Source organism: Lytechinus variegatus, chromosome 6, assembly GCF_018143015.1.
Source record: "Lytechinus variegatus isolate NC3 chromosome 6, Lvar_3.0, whole genome shotgun sequence".
NCBI lineage: Eukaryota > Metazoa > Echinodermata > Echinoidea > Temnopleuroida > Toxopneustidae > Lytechinus > Lytechinus variegatus.
The window spans coordinates 7,914,380-7,940,743 of record NC_054745.1 but is presented as its reverse complement, the minus strand read 5'-3'; the positions used below and the strand labels follow the sequence as shown (position 1 = coordinate 7,940,743).

The following is a 26,364-nucleotide window of genomic DNA, read 5'->3' as shown; positions in this document are numbered from 1 at the left end:
AAAATTGAAATCAGAAATACTTCTTGGGCTTATTCTGATTTCTCATTCTAAATTTGTATTTTTGATATATCAAATAGAAAATCAGAATACGGTTTTAGCTCTGTGGTTCTGTTTGCAAAAACGCTAAAAGCAAATCGTATCAGGCTTTCTTCTCCGCAATTCTGTTTTCGGACATCCTCACCGCAAACATCAAAATTGACATTGGCTCTCTGATTTCTGACTTGCTTTTCGTTCATTAATATCAAAGAAAACCATCTACGCCAACCAATTGTTGAAAGCGCCAACTTTCATAGTTATCTTGATAGAATTCGAAGAAAACCATCGTTCTAGCATACAGTGGCAAGCATATGGGTGTCGATCTGTATTCATGGTTGGGGGTTGCTTTGTTCTCTTATGAGGGATCTGTTTTTATAGCTTTTATTTAATTATTTTCTTAGTTTGGGCGGAAGTCAGTGGCGTAATGAGACTAAAGTTTTCGGGGCAAGACACGACAAAAGAGCAAAATATTTTCAAATTAAGTGAGTGATCGAGGGAAGCGAGCGAGCCAAAAATAGCTTTTTAATACATACGTAAGTTTGCTATGACGGATTTTGTCGTGATGTTTCAAACATATATCATATTATAATCAGTTGCACAAATTTGGTCTATCTATCTAAAAGGCTATTTTTCGCTTCCCTCGCTCACAGCATTTTGAAATTAATTTAACCCTTTATGTCATGCCTTGCCTCGGAAACGTTAGAATGGCCGGACTTAGCAGACAACTCAGTATATTTTTATCCTACTTCACAGCAGTACAGTATATAAATAAATCTCCAATGTTTAGAAATAAAACAGATCAAAGAAAATTAAGATATTAACACGTAATTGAACTTATTTGAGAAAAAATGAAAAATGGTTATAACGATAATGAAAAGGAAGAGAAAACGACATAAAACAGACAAGACTATAGTGAAATGAATAAACCTTTGAACCAAGAACCTCGATAATACATTTCGTCAACAGCTTGTTGAGCTCCTGGGGACAGGAGAAAAAACAAAGAGCAGCAAAGAGTTGCTTGTGAAGTTTATAAAGCAGGGAATGATATAGGCCTACTGTATTTTGTTTCCGCCAAGATGCCATACGCAACCGTACGTAAAATTAAGTAGGCAAGTTACGCAACTCTACGCGACACTATGCTCCCCTACGCAGGGACTACGCCGATGAGTACGCAGCGAATTTTTGCGTACTTCCTACGCAACTCTACGCAACCTTCGGTGTGACCTCCCCTTTGTAAAAACAAGTTTTTATTTGGGTTGGATTCCCCTTTAAAGATTTAATGCCGATCTCTTGATCAGAAAACGACCATTTTGAAACGTGCTTGAAAGCGAGATATATGAGGCGCCGAATGTACCAATATTATATAGCACAATTATTTGTTATATAATCATTATTTATTAAATAATAACAATTACTTATATATAATTAACATTTTATTTGTAAATAATTACTATTATATAAAATAACGTTTCTAATTATTTATATACATTCCAAGTCATACTTCATTATGTGTAAATAATAATAGTTTGATATTCCATTATTTATAAATAATTATTGTTTTTCATTATTTAGAAATAATGATTATTTGTTTTTCATTATTTTTCAGTAATGAATATCTGTTTTTCATTATTTATAAATAATGGTCATTTGTTTCCCATTATCTGATTATTTATAAATAATGCTTATTTACTTTTCATTATATTTACAAATTATGATTATTTGTTTTTCATTATTTATTAATAATGACACTACATATTTCATTATTTATAAATAATTTCAACTCGTTTCTCAATTATTTATAAATAAGTTTGTCAAGTTTTCTATTATTTATAAATAATAATTACTTATTAAACAATGCCAGTGCACATTTCTTTATCTATTTATAAATAATTTGTGGAGTTTCCCCATTATTTATAAATAATGATTATTTGTTGAATAATGGAAACGTCTACTTCATTATTTATAAATAATGGAAAACTCGACTATAACGTGCAAATGTGGGACCGCCCATGATATGAATATTCGGGGACATCCCGATAGACCGCGGGTCCGATAGACCGCGGGTCCGATAGTCCGCGGGTTCGATAGACCGCGGGTCCGATAGTCCGCGGGTCCGATAGACCGCGGGTCCGTTAGACCGCGGGTCCGATAGACCGCGGGTCCGATAGTCCGCAGTGCGTGTAAAATTATGATCAGATATATCATATGTCATCGAGAGGTCCAAAGGTCAAAGGATACGAGACCATGGGGTTCTATCAGGTGCGGATCCATGGGGGGGGCGAGGGGGAACTGTCTCACCCCCCTTCCCCCGCTCAAAAAAAGAGGGGGAGAGGGAAAAAGGAGAGAATAAAAAAAAGAGAGGAAGATGGGAAAAGAAGATAATAGAATAGAGAGTAAGAGGGGGAAAGGAAAGACAAAGAAAAGGGGAGAAGAACAGGGGGAAAGAAGAGAAAAAAGAGAGGAGGGAAAAGGAAGAGAAGAAAAGAAAGCTAGGAGAAAGGAAAAGGAGGAAAAAGAAGAAGAAAAAAAGAGGAAGGAAGAGAATATTTATATAGAGAGGAAGATGGGAAGAAAGATACGAAAAAGAGAGATAGAGGAAGAGGGGAAAAGAAGAGAATATAGAGAGAGAGAGTGGAAGGGGGAGGGAGAGAAGAAAAAAAAGACAAAAAAGGGGAAAGGAAAGAAAAAAAAGAGGGATAAGTAATGGGGGAAAGAGAAAAAAGAGGAAGAGGGAAAAGAAAAAAAAAGGAAAAGAAGAAGAAAAATAGGAAGAGAATAATATTAAAAAGAGAGAAAGATGGGAAGAAAGATAAAAAAAGGAGAGATGGAAATGAATGTCGAATATGTCCCATTGGGGGATTTGAATCTCATCTTTTTAGGTTGGAATATCAAAAATTTTCTGTTTAATCGTTGAAATATGTATCGTATTGATGACTAACTTTTCGACCAGTCCATAATATTTAACATTTCTGCTCGCGCTTCGCGCTCATGGTAATTATCTAGTTACATACGCGTCCTGTTCAGGTTCTCAAACATTGCCCAGAATGTTAAATTTTCGGGACAATATACATGAAATTTAATTTTTAGCTTGCATATGGCTTATCAGATTATAACACATTTATGTTGCTTATAAAGTAAATCTAGGAAATGACTGTTAGGACGTGGGCGTTTGCCCCCCCCCCCACAAAAACAGAGAGAATCAAGGCCAAGAAAAAATAGAGAGAAAAGGAAAGGGATTAGGATGGAATATGCTATTATTTTCCAAATATGTCAAAATCTATCACAACCTTGTATTTTTGTAATAAAAGTGTCAACATATTTGCTTGCTCGCTTCGCTCACTGCCAACTTCTTATTAATCTTATGCGATACGCCATATCGAGCCCCCTCGAAATTGTTGGCTCATTATGGCACTTGGACAAATCAACTTTGAGCGGCCGATCGGGGAAAATATGGGTAAAAAAATGGCCCCTCCCCCTATGGGCGGAAGCTGGGTCCGTCCCTGACTTGGGCTTTCAGGATAAAATACAGGAAAATTCTATTAAAAAAATCAGATCGCGCTTCGCGTTCTCATTATTTATGTAGGCCTTGCGAGATACCTCAATGTGTTTTTCAAGAATAAAATCTCAGATTTTCTTTAACGTCTACCCCCCCATTTCATTTATTTTTTATCTTGGTGCCCTTCCCCCCCCCCTGCACCCATGCTGAATAAATACGCCACTGATGGGGATAATTAGTCGAGATTGCATATTTCCTAGAGGTTATCATTGATAATATTAAAGGGTATACTAAAACAACAGTACAGAAACTACAGCTCCCGTTCACAATATTCTAGTAGGGCCTACTCTGGTGAGAAGTTAAACCAAATTGAACCCCCCCCCAAAAAAAAATCACTCGTGCTTCGCGCTCCTATTGACATTACATCATGGGCGGAAATCCCAGGGGGGACGTGTCCCACCTACTCAAAATAGTAGGGGGACACAATATCAAATGTCCCCCTACTATTTTGGTCTTTGATAATCATAGAAATACATCATTCTAAATCGAAATAAAACATGTATTTTGGGACGAGATGACCTTACTTTGGCGATGATAACCTTTTTTTCCCCACCCCTTGTCCCCATAGGCGGATCCAGGGGGCCGAGCCCCCCCCCCCCCTCTTGGCGGAGCAAAAAAAAGAAAAAAAAAGGAAAGAAAGAAGGAAAAAAGGATGAAAAAGAGAGGAGAAAAGGAAGAGAAGGACGACGAAGGCATAAAATAAGATGAGGGAAGACTTGGAAAATAAAAAGAATCTTTCGTGCAACTATATAAAACTTTCGCTCGCGCTTCGCGCTCACATTGCCTATTAGGTGATTTACATATCTTGTTCAATATGGAGTTCGAATATCAAGTTTGGAAGTCAATATACAACACATATTTCACCTCGGAAATCGAACTTTCATTATTTTGTGTAATTTACAATTGGTTTTTAAAAAGTGCTCTGTAAAAATGTCAATTTTATGGTTTGAATGTTAACATTTGCTGCTTGCGCTACGCGCTCGCAAATTTTGATTTATCAGGTACCTATATTTTTGTGTAATCCATAAAGTTTTCAAAATATCCGTTTTCTGGTCTGATTGTTAAGACGCATCAGCTAGCGCGCTGCACGCTCGCATTTTGATTGGTCGAGTTATATAAATGTTTCAATTTTGTTTATACAACAAACTACTTAAAATCCCCTTTTCATGACAGTTAATCAAAAATTATAGCTCGCGACTTGCGCTCGCATTAATGGTTAAAAATATATAAACTGATGCATCCTATTTATAATCAAAAAAGTGAAATGTCCAGTTTTATGCCATGATATCATCAGATTTCGCACCCTCATTAGGCATTAATAAATATGATATCCATTTAATAATTGAATTGTCCCTTTGTTTCATCTCGCGCTTATCAAGATGAATAGGAAGATAGTCATCATTTTCATATGATGGCATGTCGTAAGGATGTCCCGGTCCTATGTCAAAACTCAAAGTAATAATAATATCAGCTCTTTTTTAAGTGCGATCCATATCCACCTTACAATTTTTCTACAAAGTGCTAGAAATATAAAGCTGAAATTGACTCCTTTTTTCAGATCGGACTATCAAAGTTTTTATGATTTTCATGATTAAAGTTGTATTCAGAATGCCTAGATTCTAGGTCTAAATATGAAACACGCTCGCGCATGTTTATTCAGATACCCAACTTGTTCTCTCATTTAAATCATTATCTAGTTTCAGATCACAATATCAAAAATTTTCTGCTCGCGCTTTGTGCTCGCATTATTAATGTAGGTAGACGCCATATTAATCATCCTTTTGATGATTTACAAAACATGAACAGAGTGGCCCACTTTTAGGTCTAAATCTCGATTTTTTTTTCTGATCGCGCTTCGCGCTCGTATCAATCGTTAAATTACATAGCTATCCTGTTCACGATTACAAAAACTGATTGAAATTTTCCATTCTTTCTTTAAAGAAGTTCAAAAATGTTCAGCTCGCGCTTCGCGCTCGCATTTTTTGATTGTTGAAATATGTGACGCCTTCATGGCTAAGTGCAAGCAGTCCTTAATAGGTATCAGTTTAAAATGTATAATTTTTTTTCTCGCGCTTTGCGCTCGCATTATTAATACTCATATTTTTTAGGATTTTCAAATCATGAATAGAGTGTCTCGTTCAGTAAATATTATAGGACTAAATCTAGAAATTTTCCGCTCGCGCTTCACGCTTGCGTTAATTGTTTACTCATATACCTATTCTGCTTGATTTAAAAAAAGTGCTAAGAATTTCCTTTCTTTGGGTGAAAATTTCAAAAAGATTCAGCTCGCGCTTCGCGCTCGCATTATTGGATTGTCAAATGCTACTTTAACAGGTATCTTTTTCATCAGTTCATTTCCCCTCGCGCTTTGCGTTTGTAGTAATTATTAAGTTGCATACATGTCTTTTTCAGGATAACAAACATTGCCCAGAATCAGTTCAAATTTTAGGAAAAAAATACATAAAATTCCCCCCAAAATTAGCTCGCGCTTCGCGCTCGCATCATATAAATGAGGATTATGATATTATGTATTAATTTATAAGAATAAAGCCAAGAAGTGACTAATGAGGACTACGCCTTCAAAGAAACAAACAAAAATTATCTTCGAGCTGACGATCGGGGAAAATATGGCTGAATCAAATTTCCGACCCACCCAGTCCCCCCCCCCCCATTTGGCGAAGGCTGGAACCGCTCCTGTGTCCCCCCTACCTTTTGCTATTTATGTATTCATGGATTTTTTTTCAAGAACACAATAAAAAGTGGTCTTTATTTTTTTAATGTGATTATAAGATAATTTAAGTTAGCCTGGCCGGGAGGGAGTGGGCGCAATTTTTCGAAAAGTACACATGGGCGCCAAAACATCAGGTCAAATTTGCTCCCCCTCCCCTTGAAATCCTGGATTCGCGCCTGGGTTCTATAACAATAACCCATTTAGGGCAATCACCCCCTGACAACTACTTCAAGGAAAATATTATCCCCATATTTTTTACCGCCGGGGACTGTTACCCCCCCCCCGGAAATTTACTCTCAAGATAATTATGAAAATAATAATTGTGAAAATGCCTTAACGTGACGACATGGCGTGGTACTTCATCTTACCATGTCTTAATTAATCATTCGCGGCCGAAGGCAAAACATTTAGGGGGATCCACCTGAAATTTTGGGATGGACACAGGTAAAAAATTGACAAGCAAATCAACCAAAATTTTAGGAGGGACCACCAAAATATTTTGACAAGGAAAAAAAAGAAGGTTATCAACCAAAATTAGGGGGAGCAAAAATATTCTAGGGTGGTATACCTATTTAGGGGGGGGGGGTCGTAGAAAAGAAATTGACCAAAAAAGGTTCTCAACTAAAAATTTAGGGGGACCGTCCTCCCACCTCAAATTTAGGGGGAAAGCCCCCCCCCCCGCTTTCGCCGCCTATTAAAGTAATTAATAAGCTTATTATTTCGACATAGCGATATATTCTATCTTGTCAAGTCGATATGTCCACATGGCGAGATATGAAGTGTACAATTCCCGGCAAGAATCCCGATATATCGCCATGTTGACATATAACTTTTTTTAGTGGACTGACTTGGCAAGATATGTATCTCGCCATGCGGACATAATAGAGAGATTTCGATTGTCTGCGACTGCAACGTATTCCTAGTTCACCGGAAGTGGTGACACCGCTCGTTCAGTATCACGTTCGTACATTGATGAAAACAGTTTCGACTTAATCGACGTACCCGTACTGGGCCCGTACCAGACCGCAGCATATACCAGCGTGATAGCGAGCGGGCCGTGGGTCGATGCTCGGCCGGAGAGTCAGGCGCAGCATCACCCTATGAACCAGTGGGGCGACTGAGGGTGCAACACTTGCACTCTTGCGCAAAACCCCCCAAAACCCGGGGTTTTTTTTAAATAGAACATCAATTACCTATCGGATATGTAGTGTCTGAAAACAGGACACACTAAATGTAATGGAAAAGCTGGTAACAAGCAGTAATTTGCAGTTTACCAGCCCTGCCGAATCAACGAAAGTCAAGTGTTGATGCGGCTTCATTCATTTTTGCTAAGCTTGGATGACGTCATCATGCACGAACAAGCGCTCGTTCGAGCACTATGACAGCGAACGTCAAAACCTTCAAATACGAGTCACAGATTTGGGTAGTGAACGAGAAGGCTCGTCACAGAATACTTCGCGCATGCGCAGTGCTCCCAAAATCCCTTAATCTCGTACGTCCACATGGCTCGTCTCAGAAAACGAAAGCTCTCAAATAAGCTTATATAGTCGACATGGCAAGATAAAGTATCTCGCCATGTCGTCACGTCGATGGCGTTTTAGAGGCTCCGTATGGCGTCTAGAGGGCAAATTTCTGGGGGGGTACGTGCACAACAGTCCCCGACGATAAAAATATGGAGATAATATTTTCCTTGAAGTAGATGTCAGGGGCCGATTTGTCCTGTGGGTCATCGTTATAGAACCCCATGGACTCGTATCAATGACCTTTTGACCTCTTGATGACATGGATTTCACTATGTTGTCCTGATCATAATTTTACACACACCGCGGACTATCGGACCTGCGGTCTATCGGGCCCGCGGTCTATCGGACCCGCGGTCTATCGCACCCGCGGTCTAACGGACCCGCGGTCTAACGGACCCGCGGTCTATCGGACCCGCGGTCTATCGGGCTGTAACCGAATATTCATGATGCGATTACCTTTTTCGCGATTTTTCTTCACACATTTTTGTGTATTTCCTCTTTATAATGACATTTCTTGAAGCAATTTTCTAGGAATATGGTCGGATTGTAATATTCTTCATTTTCTACATAACTTCTTCTTCGTAGAAATATCAAAAAGTGTAAATTTATACGGTTTTTCCTTCAGTTCACAATCCCCTTAGCCGCGCGTGTATTTTACCTTTTCCATCGTAGGGACAACCGGTGAATCGACGGAGTGCTCTTCATCCAAATACTACGTTGGGTGGTCCCCGGAACTGGCGGGCGGATTTAGCCCGAATCCTCGATGGGAATTGTAAACTGTAGGTAAAATCGTATAAAATTACACTTTTTGATATTTCTACGAAGACGAAGTTATATAGAAAATGAAGAATATTACAATCAGTCATATCCCTAGAAAATTGCTTCAAGAAATGTCATTATGAAGAGGAACGTTAAATAATGATCATTTATAAATATTGAAAATGATGGCGCTTTCGAAAAAAATATTTATAAATAATGAGGTAGACGTTTCCATTATTTAACAAATAATCATTATTTATAATTAATGGCGAAATTCCGCAAATTATTTATAAATAATGAAGTAGACGTTTCCATTATTTAACAAATAATCATTATTTATAAATAATGGGGAAACTCCACAAATTATAAGTTATAAATAATGGAATGTCAAACTATTATCATTTACAAATAATGAAGTTTGACTTGGAATATATATAAATAATTAGAAATGTTGTTTTGTATAATAGTAATTATTTACAAATAAAATGTAAATTATGTATAAATAATTATTATTATTTAATAAATAACGATTATATAACATATAATTGTGCTATATAATATTGATACATTTGGCGCCTCATAGAGAAATGCGTAGATGACACGGCACGCAGTCGTGGGTTGAGCAAAATCAGACCTTTCCAGCGTCACACGAACGTAATCAATTCCCCGTTCGCTTGGAGAATGTTTTATTACCGCAAAATAATGTTGGATAACTCCTGCTATTAAACGGTTCATTTCCCCATCCTATACCCGTTCTAAAGGTTTGACGAATCGTTGCCACATCGGCAAAGTGGAAGACCCGTTGACTTATGAGGAATGAAGTTCATGCGTTCAATGCTCGAACAAACGAATCGATTATAAGGATTATCAAAATTATCACACCCCAAGCCATTTTGTTGTCGTCGTTTTTTTTAAGGTTGTAGTTTTATGGTAGATGTTTGCATTCTTTTATAACAGTTTATGAATTCCACGTCAACTTTTCCATTTTTCCCCTCAGGAAACTGACACAACCATTATATTCTCGAATGTTATCACTTATTACAAGCCTGGGCCTATCTCTGGTACTGGTATCACCCGTGAATATCAGAAGCAGTTTGAGGTTTCGTGCTGTCTTGATAAGACATCGCTGGTTGATGGTCAGTCTTTCAAACCAAAGCTCGGACAAGTACAGTTTAACGACAAGGGTTCCGGTCAGTTTCGTCTGAAAATGATACGGTTAAAGTCATCAGAAGAACCTGAAGATGACAACGCTGAAGTCTTGCAAGGCGATGCGCTCTCATTTCGAGTCCGCCTTCGATCGGTAGAAGAGGTGGGTATGTTCATTGAGGAATGCTGGGCGACAGCCGGCCCAGGCCATGATTCGACTCCACGGCATGATTTGTTTACTAACAGGTTAGTATATATTTCCTACATAGATTGAATCCTGTATAGTGATTGGTTCAAATAGTATCATTTGACCAAATGTATTTCAACTATGATGTTGCGTGACGTCAGACCTCGATATATTTTTCGCTATACCAATATTCTGACGTCATTGTTTCAGAAAACTGGATATTTAACTAAACTCTAGGGCGCACCGGCCAGCTCTCTCTCTTCCCCGGGCAAGTCCCGTGATGCGTCGGCGCAGGCACTAATCTGCGTTCCGCTGAGCGCGGTGACTCGATAAAAAGTAGCTAATTTAACGCAAATAACCAGACTTTCCAAGCTCAGCGCATAGATTTTGGTTATAAATGATTAAAAGTAGGATATAAAACAAATATATCAGGCGTTTCATTCGAAAGCATAGTGGAAATTATTAATCCTCGGTTGGACTTGCAAAACTACTATTTCTCTCGAGTCGGGGCTTCGCCCCTCGGGAAAAATAGTAATTGCCAGACCAACCTCGGATAAATAATTCCACTATACTTTCTCAAAGCCTGATATATTTGTTTAATGTAACTAGGATATTAGTGAAGATCATATCCTGGTCGTAAAAACATTGACCATCTTCCCTTGGAGAATAGATAACAAGATTAGAAATAACAGGAATGACCACCTTTCCCCGGAATAAAAATCTTAAACAAAAACTGAGATACACAAGAAAAGCCCTTTATAACAGGTAAATCTGTACCGACCTGTCTAGCGCTAACAACGCGTTAACCTGTTAACATGCAATTTCGCCAGGGCACTGAGCGGCCACCCTAAATAGGCTTGGTGCCAGGGTGGTCGCCGTCCCGCATCGACGTAATAGTCCAGGATAGGCCCCATAGGAAATTGACCAAACCTTGTTTTTTTATATATACAATATTTTTTGATGGTTTCTTGTCAATTCGAGGGTGCTGATTACGAATCTGAATGATGCCACTCGTGTAACCTTGAGCATTTTCCGCAAATTGGCAAAATCCAATATGGCTGCCAAAATATGCAAATTACCCATGATATTCATAAAATTGTCCGCACATTGGCTGTGAAATGCATGAAATTGTGTGGCAGGAGTGAAATACAATCTTAAAAAATTATTTTTGACAAAATATTTATCTTCCTGATATTCAAAATGGCTGCCATAGGCCATTGTATACACCATCATGTACAATATGAATAGGGAAAACTAATTTTCACAAAAATGAGCACTAAACTGCAAAAATCGCAATGTATGAACGAAGTAATATATGCAAATCATCATACTAATGAGATATATTACTTATAATGTCAAATATGGGAACATTGCTGTATTTCGATATCTAAAATAGCCGCCACTGGCCTAAAGAGTATTATGTACAATGGCAATGGCCGGGGCCCAAAAAAATGAGAAGATTGAGCATTAAAATGCATATTATTAAGATAAACGAGTGGAATACTGACTAAAAACATAGCTGTAAATATGCAATTTCTGTGGTAAATGCTGTATTTTGAAATTCAAAATGGCCGCCATAGCCCCTATATTCATCATGTACAATGCGAATAGAGAAACTAATTTTCACACGAGTAAGAAACATAAAATGCATGTATTTGTGATCTATGAGTAAGATATTGTCTGACAACATGTTTTATAGCAAGACCTATCATTTCTTTTGTCATGCATGTGATAATATACTGTATTATGAAATTCAAAATGGCCCCTATAGGACCTAACAGTATTATCTACAATGTGAATTGGGACATTTAATTTTGTACGAATTTGGATCTGCTTGACTATGACATCCATATAATCCTGTTGTATGAGTAAAACGTTGTTTGAAAACATTTTTTTTAATCATCGCATTTCTTCTTTCATATAGGTGATAAATACTGTATTTTGACATTCAAAATAACCTCTACAAGCCCTAACTAAATTATGTAACATGCGAACAGGGAAACTAATTTTCACAAGAGTGAGAATCATAAAATACATATAACTGTGATGTATGGGTAAAGATATTGTCTTAAACATTATCTAACTAAATACATCACATATGGGTCGTGGACATGGTGGAGGTAATAAATGGTGTACATGTACTTTGAAATCCAAAATGGCTGCCATAGGTCCTAAAAGTATTGTGTACATTGTAACATGGGACATATAATTTTGACAGAATTTGGCTTTGCTTGACTCTAAATATTGCATATAATTGTGAATTGTGATGTAAAGGTGAATAATTGTCTAAAACCATGGTTTCTAACTAGATATATCATAATGTTGTGTAATTAAGGTGATAAATGCTGCATTTTTAAATTGAAAATGGCCACCATAGGCGCTTATCGTATAATATACATTTTGGGTGGAGACAAATCATGTTCACAAAAAGGGCATATGGCAGCCATTTTGAATGTTGAAATACAGTATTTATCACCTAAATTACATAAGATATGATATATTTTGTTATAAATCATGTTTTCAGACAACATTCCTCTCATACATCACCATTTGACAAAGCAAAGCCAAATTCTGTTCAAATGATTTGTTCCCATTCATATTGTGTATAATACCGTAAGGGACTGTAGCGGCCATTTTAACTTAAAAATAACCGTATTTATCACCTAACTGGCAGAATAAATGATATATCTTAATAGAAATTATGCTTTCAGACAATATTTTACTCATAGATCACTATTACGTGCATTTATGGTGCTCACTCCTGTGAATATTGGTTTCCCACTTTGCATTGTACATAATACGGTTAATGTCGATGGCGGCCATTTTGAAAGTCGAAATACAATATTTAACACAAACTTAAAACCTGAATGATATATTTCGTAAGAAAATAAGTTTTTAGACAGTATCCAATTAATTTATCACATATATATGCATTTTAGCGCTCACTCTTGTGATTTCTTTTCTCCCATTTCTCATTTCTGTATAATACTTTTAGGGCCTTTGGCAGCCATTTTGAATATCAGAATACAACATTCACCACATACATGGCATATTAGTAATATATTCCGTTAATAATTATGTTTATAGTCAGTATTCCAACTGTTTAATCTTCATAATAAGCATTTTAGTGATCATTCTTGAGATTTTTTGGGCCCCCATTGCCATTGTACGCAATACTGTTTGGGCCAGTGGCGACTATTTTAGATATCAAAATACTGCAATTTTCCCATATATGACATTACAAATGCTATATCTCGTTAGTAATGGTGATTTGCATATATTACTTCGTTCATACATCGCGATTTTTTGCAGTTTAGTGCTCATTTTTGTGAAAATTAGTTTTCCCTATTCATATTGTACATGATAGTGTATACAATGGCCTATGGCGGCCATTTTGAATATCAGGAAAATATTTTTTTGTCAAAAATTATTTTTTAAGATTGTATTTCACTCCTGCCACACAATTTCACTCATTTCACAGCCAATGTGCGGACAATTTTATGATTTTCATGGGTAATTTGCATATTTTGGCGGCCATATTGGATTTTGCCAATTTGCGGAAAATGCTCAAGGTTACACGAGTGGCATCATTCAGATTCGTAATCAGCACCCTTGAATTGACAAGAAACCATAAAAAAATATTGTATATATAAAAAAACAAGGTTATGCCTCTTCTATCCTGGACTATAATCGAGCAGTCGCCGTCGAACGACTTAGGTTAAGAAGTTGAGCTCGTTTGATCAAAGGCTGTCGAGCGGCCACCGCACCGGTCGGCCGTTCAAAATTCGGTCGATGATCTCGCGGCGAATTCAAGATCGGCTGGGCAAACTTAAAAATAGGCCGGTGGCCTGGTTGCGATATGAGACCACCCGAGAATCGGTGGGTCTTCAGCCGATCACTGCTCGGACGCCAAAGGAGAAAAGTTCCCCCAATTTTAGACCAGATTTCGCTTTGAGTAATTGGTATCGGACTTGGCACTGCTGGAACACCGATAAGTCTTGTGGGTTTTACTCACAACTCAGAGCGGCGACCGACCGATCAGCAGCCTGCTACTTTTGGGCATCGCCCAACGATTTTTGTAGTACAGTAGTCGAGTGGGCTGTAACAAGACTTGTCGGTGGCTGAGCAGTTCACTATAGCATACCCACTACTCAAACCCAAATCAGGGAACTTTTTTGTTTGGCTGAAGACCCACCAATTCTCGGGAGGTCTTCCCACCGGCCACCGGCCTATTTTACAGTATTCGCCCGGCCGATCTTGCAATCATTGACTGATCTATGAGCGGCTAGCGGGCGGTGAGCGACCGACCGATGCCCGCTCGACATCCTTTGATCAAACAAGTGCATTTGTTGACCTAAATCGTTTGATGGCGGCCGGCACAGGCCTGCTAAGCTTATAGCTTGACCTTTATTTATATTACTTTTTTCATTATCATTTTCATTGTTTTCATTGATATTATTATTAACATTGCCTTCATTGTTTCCCTTAACAGCCAATCACATCTCGTCGTTTAGCGCCGAATCCGCCTTTTCACACGGTAAAAATGTCGTAATTTGAATGATGATTCCAGGGAAAAAAATAAAACTAATGACTAATCCTTAGCACGTGTGAAACCAAACTAGAATCACTGTAGCTGAAGCATCTCTACAAAGGACAATTGGTCATTTTTTGAGGTTCCAATCATTCTTTTATTCTTTCAAATGATCCATATGCTCCGAATTCTCTGTAAAAACTGTATACAAATGAAACAAATCGAACGAATAATAAATCAACCGTTCACGAATATGCATGTACAGAAAACAATGACCTAAGAAATATGCATCTTACATTGTCTAATTATAACCCTTTGCCTTAACCTCAACTGAACGTATTTCCCTTAAAATACCATGCTTTCATTGTTCTGTTCTTTCATACATTTATTATGCACATATACTATCATCTATCTGAAACCATAGTTTCATACCTGTATCCTTCATAATTTAACCTTTCTCATATTTGTTATCCTTCATCATTCAACTAAAGTCAAGATTTCTGACCATTTGCATTCTTTGTATCTAATCTCTGTTCATAACGATAACATGTCTCAAACATGTATAACTCTTCATTCCTAACTATACTTCTATCAGAATCAATATAAATGAATAAATCTTTCACTGTATTAAACTTGCATTAACCTTCTCAATTTCTCCATGTAATGCATTTAATTTACTCATAATAGTACATCAACCTAACCATGTGAATTGTTTGTTTACATTCTTTCATTCACGTGTATTTCGTTCGCGTGCCGTAATCTACATTACATGATAACAATTGGAATTTGCGAATCAACATTGCGTCGGCCGCCGGAAAGTAATGTACATCGGCCTAATGTAATGTACACACATTGAGTTATTTATAATGGTTCTGTGCCTATTGAATGCACTTATGCATATATAATCTTATCATTGAAACTTTAATCATCCTTAATTATCACTACATTGGATCGTTACATACCTCCATTCTACCTTCTTACGTGTGTATTTTCATAATACACGTCGATGTCTCCAAATTAGACAGATTTCATCAAATTTGTCAACTGGAAATCGAAAATGGTGCAATTTCCTGATAGCAAAATTAGTAGCCTGAAGATGGCGCTATAATAACTAAATTTCAACCAATCCAAATAATCGTTAAAAAAGATCGATCACTGAAACAATCACGAACGCTAATTACAATTACGAATTCAAATTCTACTCCGGAGGTGAATTTCATTCAAATTACAGTACAAATTTTACGTGTGAAATACCTAAAATACATTTTTTTTCGGGGGGGGGGGGGGGAGGGTACGTGTCCTTTCATGCACTCATCGTATCGATGCAGTGTTTTGATTGACAAGTCACCAAGGACACATGCCGCCTTCGCTCAGGAATTCGAATTAAAATCACAGTTTGAGTGAGCGTGTGAAAATTCCGATGATTCTAAAGACGAATTGCAATCATCAATAGAATGATTCAAGTTTCACGCGTGAAAACGGCCCATTGTCTCTTCCGGATCTATCATATATCGTCCTTCTACAGAAACGATATGCCTCTAGCACATAGTGTAATGGGCATTATGTTTTACTTTCCCCAGAAATGGGGGATTAGATTCGAATTCCCGGGGGGGGGGGGCACTTTCATTGATGAATGGATACCAGGCACGACCATGGGGTTTCGCAAAGCACCCTAAACAAAGATAGCAAGTCTTTTCCAGATTATAAAAATGCATCTTTTAACAAGTATTTGGCTTGTGAAACCCTACAAGTATTGGAAATATATCAATTTTTTTAGAATTTTAAACATCGTTTTTGACGCCCTTATAACGTTACATAGGCTTTGATCTACGTAACGTATTTGTCCACTCTGTCCCCTTTTACGAGTGGTCGCGCCTGGTATCCACTCTTTAATGACAAGTGGGCCCCCGGGCGGCCTCTCGAGCTCTGGGAGGAACCAAATGTGGCTCTTGAAAGTCGCCCTTAATCGGATATATCGCTGTAACCATAGTAGCAACCAGAATTTTGCACACGAAACGCATATTGAATGTTTCCGTTGTAGATGCAAAACGAAACAAAAAAATCTCTTGTCACAGAATTTGCATTGCAGGACAGAGTTTTCTAACCATGACGGCGGGCTCAAAAGTCTCTTCCAAATCAACTACCCTCGTCAATAAGTGTTCGCGTTCTCCAGCGAAAGGTCGGGAATGTAGCGAGACGGCCGGTGGCCGCCCACCATCTTGCGCTGCCCACGTATAATGAAAGACGGAGTCAAGAAATGACAAGTTCGAACGGCGAGATGAAGTAAAATTGTACATAATGTATTTTATTGCAAGTAAATCTCACTCTCGGAACAAAATTTCTACACAAAAGTATTGACTGGAAATGTCAATTCCGCCACTTTTCTACGTGACTTACAAACAATACATTCTAGCTTCCTTCATTCTTTGGAATGTTTATTTTTTTGTATTATTGATTGTCGTGGGTCTTACAAAAAAAGTCATCAATATTTATTTACACGGCTACCATTGCTGTTGAGTAAATATTACGTGAACTGTTTTGTGAGATTAAGCGGCATTAAAAAATGTTATAACTTTCTTATGTTACATCCGATTTTGATAAAATTTTCAGTGTCCTGCTTGTTTTTTTTTTGTCTCACCTGCATAGCAGAGTGAGACTATAGGCGCCGCTTCTCCGACGGCGGCGGCGTCAAAATAAAATCTTAACCTGAAGTTAAGTTTTAGAAATGACATCATATTAACTTTGAAAGTGTAAGAACCTAGTTCATGAAACTTGGCCATTAGGTTAATCAAGTATTACTAAACATCCTATTAGAGTTTCATGTCAAATGACTAAGGTCAAAGGTCATTTAGGGTCAAAAACTTATACCATGTTGGGGGAATCAACATAAAAATCTTAACCTGAGGTTAAGTTTTTGAAATGTCATCATAACTTAGAACATATATGGACCTAGTTCATTAAACCTGGACATATGGTCAATCATGTATCACCAAACATCCTGCATGAGTTTCATGTCACATGACCAAGGTCAAAGGTAATTTAGGGTCAATGAACTGTAGCCGATTTGGGGGTATCTGTTGAATTACAATCAAAGTTTAAAAGTTTATTGATCTGACTTTTGAAACTTGGACATAAGAGTAATCAAGTATCACTGACCATCCTGTGTAAGTTTCAGGTCAGATGATAAAGGTCAAAGGTCACTTAGGGTCAATGGACTTTGGCCGAATTGGGGGTATTTGTTGAATTACCATCCTATCTCTGTAAGTGTATTGGTCTAGTTCATAAAACGCGGAAATAAGAGTATTCAAGTATCACTGAACATCTTGTACGAGTTATAGTAGTTTTCAAGTCAGCAATGCTGCTATGTTGAATCGCGTGATACAGGTAAGACGGTCAGAGGCATTCCACTTGTTTTCTTTTTATTCATATTTTTTTGTTTTTGTTTGAGTGGACTTGTCCTTTCAAACAGTTGTAGCTGATCATGCTATACTCCGTATATATAATGAATAATAATTGAATAAAAAAATATATTAAAACATAACCCTTTTTTGTTCATTCAATAGATGCCCTTCTAATGTGGATGAGACGGTTAAAGTCTTTTTTCCGCCCCGAACGGATCGAGAAAAATTTCAGTTTGACGCATTTGCCTTTGTTGGAGATCATAGTATGGTAATTCAAGTAAAATTGAGGATTTTCTTTGTAGGGTGAAGTCGGTGTAGAGGACCGGATGTGGGAACGCACTAGGTGTGCATATATATATATATACTTCGGAAATTCTATCTATGTATAGAGTGCTCGATGTCCTTTATAGGAAAAGCTTTGAATGATGAAAACTGGTTCACATAGTTGACTGGAGGTTCATAAACATTGCAAGGGGATCGAGGATGTTGTGCGATCTTCAGAGTTGCCTGAAGATCGCACCTCACGTTAGGTTGCGTGAAACTCCGAGTTGCAATTAAATTTTGATGAACCTCCAGTCAACCTTGTGAACTTGTATTTATTATACATATATATATATATATATATATATATATACGAAAAGTTATGTTTACGCACGCACGCATCTTTTTCAACATGTTTTTATTATGGTTTTCCTTCACATTAATTCGGGTTAAATACAAGCAAAATTGGCGAATCTTCATTTTGTATCAATAACAAAATAAAATATTTTCACCCCAAAATGAAGCAAACAATGATGGAATGAAATACACCATCCACACACTTTTATTTTTTATATACATGATTTTTTTGAGAGAGCAAGTAAAAGGCCTTACTGGGCGTTGTGGCGTGCGCCTGTAATCCAAGCTGTGGAGAAGTTATAAATTGATGCACAGGTTCAAGCCCTGGTCACGTCCTTCGGATGGTGACGTTAAAGGTCGGTCCCAGACGTAAATGATCATATATGATTGATACACGTCTGACAAAACTCAAATACACACACACAAACACACACACTTTCTCAGGGACCACGCAAGTCTGCTGACCAAATCCTTTATTCGACTTATGGACGGTGAATGCGCAGCCGACAATGACATGTGTACTGATTTGGAAAGAGCTAGGTGTTAATAATACACACCTTTTTTGTAATAAGAGTTTCTATCTGCATCTGTTTCTTTCTGCCTGCAGACTTCATGTAGCAATTTCCCTTCCATGTTATAATTGCCCCCCCCCCTCCCCGAATTTTTGAAAACTGAAAAAAAAATATATAGTAAATGCTGTCATCATGAGCATCTTACTCAAGCTGTAAAGTACTCAAAAACAGAGTTGTAACTCTTCAATTTTTTTTCTCGTCTAGTCCTGGTTAGCTCCCTAAAATGTTTTGTCACTAACGGTAAAAATTTCAGGTCAATATATAATATTTAAATTTTCGCTCGCGCTCGCGATTTCTGTTGGTTGAGGTGAATAAATGATCTGGCTGATAGGATAACATGGGTCTTCAAAATCAAGTGTTGAAGTCAATACGCAAAAAATGTTTTTCTCATGATTCTAGTTTTCATTATTTTAGCGAGATACGCATCCTTCATGTTTGAAGTGCTAAATATAAAATTTTCAGCTTGCGCGTGAATTGTTTTTATACATTATACCCGTACATCTTTATAAAAAAAATGCTTACAACGCCTGCTTATCATCTCAGGATATTGACAATTTTCAGTTCGCCCTTCGCGCTCGCATTATTTGTGTAGTAAAATATATAGACGAGCCAATGCAAACGGTCTTTAACAGGTCCGTGACAAGTTGGTAATAATAAATAATTTGGTTCGAACCCACGAACCCTCTGTTTCAAAGCCCGAAGACTAATCCACTGGGCCACAAATGAAAAGAGTTGGTCGGGCCTATATTGATAAAAATTAAATCGCACTTTGCGTTCGATTTTCTGAAACAGGCAATAATTTGTTCCCCGCTTGCCCATCTAGTTTAAAAGAATACCAGGAACCGGTGTCAAAGAGTTACGATTGATCCTCAATGGAAATCCATCAGTGTCATAATTTTTTTCTCCAGGAAATTTTCCAAATGTCCATTGTAAACAAAGGAGAACACACCAAATTGTTTAAGAAATCAATGAATTTATGGATATACATTCATATCTAGATTTTTTTAACAAACGTGCATTTTAGATGTTGACGTTGCTGGCTTTCCATAGTTGTGATTGATCGGATCAGTCACAACTCTTTGTAAGACAGGCATCCTGCCCCAAAAGGTCCTAGCTCCCTCAGATACATGAATGATTATAAACTTTCAAGTCACTCGATAATCAATTTATCTTACAGGTATACATTCACTGTGAAGTGAGGGTGTGTCTGATTAAAGAGGCCATTCAGAATCGAGATTGCTCCGGTACTTCCCCGGGACGCGCGTCGTTCTTTTTTACACCCTGGCGAAGGCATTTTCCGGAAAAGTAGCCAAAAAGCGACTAGTGAAGAGTCTACACACGTCGCTGGTTGCATGCAGCGTGCGAGTCCACCACCGCATGCAATTTGCACAGTTACTGATCAGAGCACAGAGTTCCTCGGCACTTCATGTACAGAGAGAGCGGCAGTCAGGAGTGAAATCCGAACATGCTTTTGCAGTCGCGTTGTTTATGATATTTTTTTTTCTAAAAATAAATTAATAGAATGACAGACAAAATGAAAATAAACAGATACTTATAATGGAAAGACAAATTGATGTTTGATGGATTGATACACTTAGAAGCTGCCGAAAGATAGATATAGAAGACTGATAAATAGATAAGAACTTAGATAGAGACAAGATAGGTAGATAGATAGATAGATAGAAATAGAGAGAGAGAGGTGGATAGATAGATAGAAAGAGAGAGAAAGAGGGAGAGATGGATGGATAGATAGAAAAATAGAGAGAGGGGGAGAGACAGAGAGGTCGATATATAGAGGGAGAGGGGAGAGAGAGAAAGAGAGAGAGAAGGATAGATAGAGAGAGATGTAGATAGAAATATGGACGGACAAAGAGAAAGAGAGAAAAAAGACAAACAGATGCTAGAGAAGGAGAGAGATATAGAATATGAGAGACAGATAGATGTTAGATAGATAGAAAGATAAAGAATGAGAGAGAGAGAGAGAGAGAGAGAGAAGATAGACACTGATAAATAGATAGATAGAAATAGAGAAAGACAGACAGATGGATAGATAGAGATAGATAGATGTTAGATAGATAAATAGGGAGAGAGACAAAGAATATTAAAAAATTAACATATAGATTAGTTAAAAAATAAATAGATAAATAGATAGAGAGAATAAGAGAAAGACAGACAGATGGATAGATAGAGAGAGAGAGATATTAAATAGATGATTAAAGAATGAGAGAGACAGAGAAGATTATTAACAAATTAACAGATAGATATACTCTAGTTAAAAATAGATAAATAGATAGAGATAAATAGAGAAAGACAGACAGATGGATAGAGAGATAGAGAATTTGAGAGATAGATAGATGTCAGATAGATCAAGAATGAGAGAGAAGAGCGACAAATTAACAGATAGATACTGTAGTTACATAGGTAGGTAGAGAGAGAGAAATAGAGAAAGACAGACAGATGGATGGATAGATAGAGAATTTGAGATAGATAGATGTTAGATAAAGAATGAGAGAGACACAGAGAAGATTATTAGATAGATAGATACTGCAGTTACATAGATAGAGATAGAATTTGAGAGATAGATATATAGACAGAGAGAAAGACAGACATCAGCAAATCGGCAAGGCAAATGATCAAGGCAAACATTCGTATTGAACCTGGAAAGTATAAGCTCACCTGCATTTGCAAGTATGTTCTGCGGTTAACTTCGGTGCGGACTTTGGATCGCGCGCCCAGCTGATAATGTAAACAAACGTAGACGTAGACTCTTCACTAGTCGCTTTTTGGCCACTTTTCCGGAAAATGCCTTCGCCAGGGTGTAAAACGGAAACGCGCCCCCGGGACGCGAACGTCGTTCTTCTTCATTCCTTTCCACCCAAACGATCAGTAGTGCACCGGTTCGCGTCCGCCGCTCTACCAACGACATGGCTACTAATGGTAAGGGGAAAAAATGCTTCACTGTAAAAACTGTGGTGTTAAAACTGACACCAATTGGTGTTAATAGAGGACCACACCATGAGGTGGTAAAATAACACACTAGAGATTGAACATAACACCAAGAGTGTAAATGTAACAACCATAGGTGTTGTAATAACACCTATAGGTGTAAAACTAACACCACCAATTTAACACCGGTGTAAAAAAAAACTGGTGTGGTCCTCTATGTACATCGGTTAACACCACAGTTTTTGCTGTGTATAAGCTATATAGACAAATTCCCTTCTTTTCATAAAGGAATGAGGTTGGGGTTGGGCTTGTACGAACACCTAGACAACCCCCCCCCCTACACACACACGCACACACACACACACACATGTTTCTCGTGAAAAAATATCAAGAAATGATGGACATCAATGATTAGGTCACGCGAGGGAACATTTTTATTCAGGTTTCAGTTTAAATACAATTCTTCCTACCAGACGAACGGAATGTTTCCGTGAAATAGGGAAATACAAGTACAATATGAAGTTTAAGGTTTATTCATACCAACAGTGCACATTTCTAAGTATCAACAACTCAATGCAAATAATGAAAGATGAGAGAGATCTTCACGGAAAAGGCATAAATAAATATCCTTGTAAAATCTGAAATGTATACATAAGTAAATAACAATAATGGGAAAAAAGAATACTAGAAAGTATTAACGTAGTTAGTACAAAAATAATGACAAACAAAAAAAGAATTTGAGTGACGTAAATGTGAGGGAACCAAAAGTAAAACCAAAACGTATTGGTTGAAGGCCTCTATGAATAGGCAGTGAGAGTCTCAGAAGCATAAGGAAACTGCTCCTAGAATTGTCAATAAAGTCCCTCGAAAAACAGGATATATCCAGATCACTCAAGCAACTGCACTGGCTACCAGTAGAGAAGTGTATCCTCTTCAAAATCCTTGCCATAGCATTCAAGAGCATCCAAGGAAAGTCTCCCCTCACACATCCCGAGTATGATCTTTTTTCCCTGTTTTTATTGGTTTTCATGAAATAACAATAACAAACTATGTAGGCTGACAATAAGTTCAAGACTATTTAAATACATTGATATTAACAAGCTAAATTCTGTCATATTAACTTAATAATCAGCCACAAACATCCATCCTCACACCATACACTCACACATACACAAACCCACACACACACACACGTGTTCCCAATGTTAAAAGCTTGCATAAAGTTTAACTTTGTTCATACTTTCCTATGTTTAAAAAGAGGACCCTCATTGCTGCATAAATTGTATAAATTAAATTAAATAGGTAAAATAATTGAACCAGGATAAAATTCCTTAAAACTGTATGCTCCATTTCTTGAAATGAGCACTAAGCTTATTCTTTTTTGAGCATGATCAAAACGTCTACCAACCCTCCCGATCATTTCGGTCATCCAACAAGAACCTTTTAGTTGTGCCCAAGGCAACCTCCCACATCCATTTCAACTGTGGCTCCTACACTCTGGAACTCACTTTTCTTTATAGCTTAATATCACATTCTCCTCTAAGTTCCTTTAAAGTAGCACTTAAGACATATCTCTTCCGTAAATAGTATGATTTTTTTACGGTTAATATGTCAGAAGTTAAGTTGGTAGGCCTATATAACATATGTAAGGTATTTGCGTTGGATGTTTAGTTATATAAGGTAGTTAAGTTCATAAGTGGGTTCACTTTATCAAGTTAAGTAGTTAGGTTTTGTGATGTAAAGCGCTTAGAGAAATTTTGTTAGGCGCTATATAAATATTGAACAATCATGATTATCGTTATCACTCTAAAAACAAGAATTGTAAACTTAACATTTGAAAGTTGGAGGAGTGACAGCATTTTCTAAATGTTGCATTTACCACTTTAAATGATTCTACCCAACACTTTTAAGATGTTGGACTCAGCTTGATACAAGGTTGAACGTAACATTCGGAAAAGGTTGTCACTCCTCCAACCTTTTAAATGTTGATTTAACATTCGGCTTTATATCAATACCTCGTTACCCTCTAAAAAAAAGGTTTACCTAATATCGGGTAAAATGAGAACAAGCGTGTTTGCTGGGTGAAATAATACCAAATATTTTGTAAATTTCACGCAATGTCTTGTTGAAATTTACCCTTAAAACATGCATTTTACCCAATAAAGGTACACGGCGAACATGCATGTTCCCTCTCTATCCATTATTGGATAAATATTTACTCAATCTTTTTTTGGAGTGAAGGTATTCATGAGCACCTTCGTAACGCGTACAAAAATAACTATGCATGTTTAAAATATGTCTGCGAAAAAAATCACAGAACCACATAATTTGAGGACGTAGAAATTTCGCTCGATTGAAGATTAAGTTAACTCTAATGCAAAAATCAATGTTAAGAAACAATGTGGGCTTTTACAGGAATTCCATTGCATTTTATTCATGAAAGTGTCGCATAAATGTTCTCGGCTCAATGTATTATCCTTTAACCGGTGATTCATACAACCCCAACACAATTTATAAATGATTTGATATTATTTTGCCAAGCAAGCATACATGTTCCCATTTTACACAATGTTGGGTAAGCTGTTTTTAGAGTTAAGACAATGTCGACGGGAAAGAAGGAATTGCCTTGGAAGCATTAAATGAAATAGCGTCTGAAAGCATTAAATATAACTTGCATGCCCTATCAACATCAGAAGAGAGTTTAGGTTATATTATCAATATCAATTGAGTATGCTATCATGTTTTTTTTTAATTATGTTTTTTGTTGTTTTCATAAATAATCAATTACAAGAAATCACAATATTTACATAATTAGACATGATCGTAATCAAACAAACAAAAATAAAACAGCAACATTGATTAGAAAAAAAGAAAAAAAGTGACAAGTAACGTAATCCAGAACAAGCTAAAACAATTAGAGTCTGAACACATACGCACAACTAATATAGCAGATAATGAGCCGTAGCAAAATATTAACCTATACTTGCGGGGTATAAACAAAATACATGTTTTACAAGTGAACTTCTTCAAAGCTCAAATCTCCGTTTCAAAAAATGTAAAGCGAGCTTGTTTCTTTTTTTGGCCATATAGTATTCAGTTTCCATTTGAGATTTGATAAAATTCTTAAAGGATTCAACGTTTCGAGTATCACCTCTAAATTTACAAATATATATTTAATATTTCACAATCAATATAATGTAAGTTACAAACTTATCAGTTATTATACCAAACAGTTTTTCAAAATTCGTAAGAATAATAACATTGTCTTTACGTTCTAATGAATTTGTAACATATTTCCAACATAGAGTCACTTTTTCACATTCGCAAAATAAGTGTGCTATCGTTTCTTCTTCCATTTCACAAAATACACAGTATAGAGATCCCTTTCTATTGATTTTGAATAAAAAAATCATTCAATGCTATTGTTTTATAAAAATATTTTAAAATAAAAAGAGCGCAATGTAGGGTCAACAGTACAAGTGAAATTGACAATATGAACCTTCTCCCAAATGGTTTCTTCAGGAACAGTAATTTGACTTTTCCAATAATCATACCTCTTCTCAGGGATATGAGGTACATTCATTATCTTATAGGCATACTTAGGTACTTTTTAGTAGCAAGTAACGAGGAAACTAGGGAATCATGAATGTTTACACTATATAAAAACGGAACGTTTAACCAGTCCTCTGGAATGTGTTTGATCAAAGAATTAAATTTTCTTCGATCTGATCTAGGAATGTCAAAGTCTAAAATCAATTCTTCAAACAATTTATGGTTTGGTAAGGGTGGGTTCAGTAGATCTGGTGGGTGTTTCACAAAGATTTAAGTATGACTTAGAGTCGCACTTAAATGTCTAGTTGCGCGCAGTATAAAAGGCATGGCAGCATTGGTCAGATCATGCCAAGAGGACGCGCACTACTGCGTATTGATCAATAAGATTGCGCGCGCGTTGTATATCATGTACGCGTCGACATTTAAGTGCGACTTAAGTCATACTTAAATCTTTGTGAAACATCCCCCAGAAATGCTTGAGATGTTCTTGTTGTCCCATGAATGCTATCATATTTTCATTTCTCTACCATAGATCTGTCTGCCTACAACTCGTTTGGGATGTTCCTCATTGGAATGGTCGCAACCGTGGTTGCCGTAGCAACCCTGATGGGTGTGGTCAAGCTAATCCGTCGTCCAACCGACATCAGCTACAAGCGAGTCCCAACTGCCTCCCTGGAAGGGATTTAGAAGCGATCAATGGCCAGAGTGGAATTCATATTCGGAGTGACGTTGTGTGGATTAGCGCGCTTATTGAAACCCTTTCGCGCAAGGTCAAAGGTCAACCATCAACATTACAAAAGTTCCTT

At 37.1% G+C, this 26,364-nt stretch overlaps 1 protein-coding gene across 1 annotated transcript in view; it reads left to right on the top strand.

The window, feature by feature from the left end:
- The window catches only part of LOC121416950 (ZP domain-containing protein-like), a 60,464-nt gene extending 34,100 nt beyond the window's left edge, over window positions 1-26,364 (top strand). Inside the window, exons 6-10 of the mRNA XM_041610481.1 lie at window positions 9,603-9,997; window positions 18,033-18,138; window positions 20,238-20,322; window positions 21,908-21,997; window positions 26,091-26,364. Coding sequence (XP_041466415.1) covers window positions 9,603-9,997; window positions 18,033-18,138; window positions 20,238-20,322; window positions 21,908-21,997; window positions 26,091-26,245 — 831 coding nt within the window. The 3' untranslated portion in view covers window positions 26,246-26,364. The remainder of the gene's footprint in view (window positions 1-9,602; window positions 9,998-18,032; window positions 18,139-20,237; window positions 20,323-21,907; window positions 21,998-26,090) is intronic.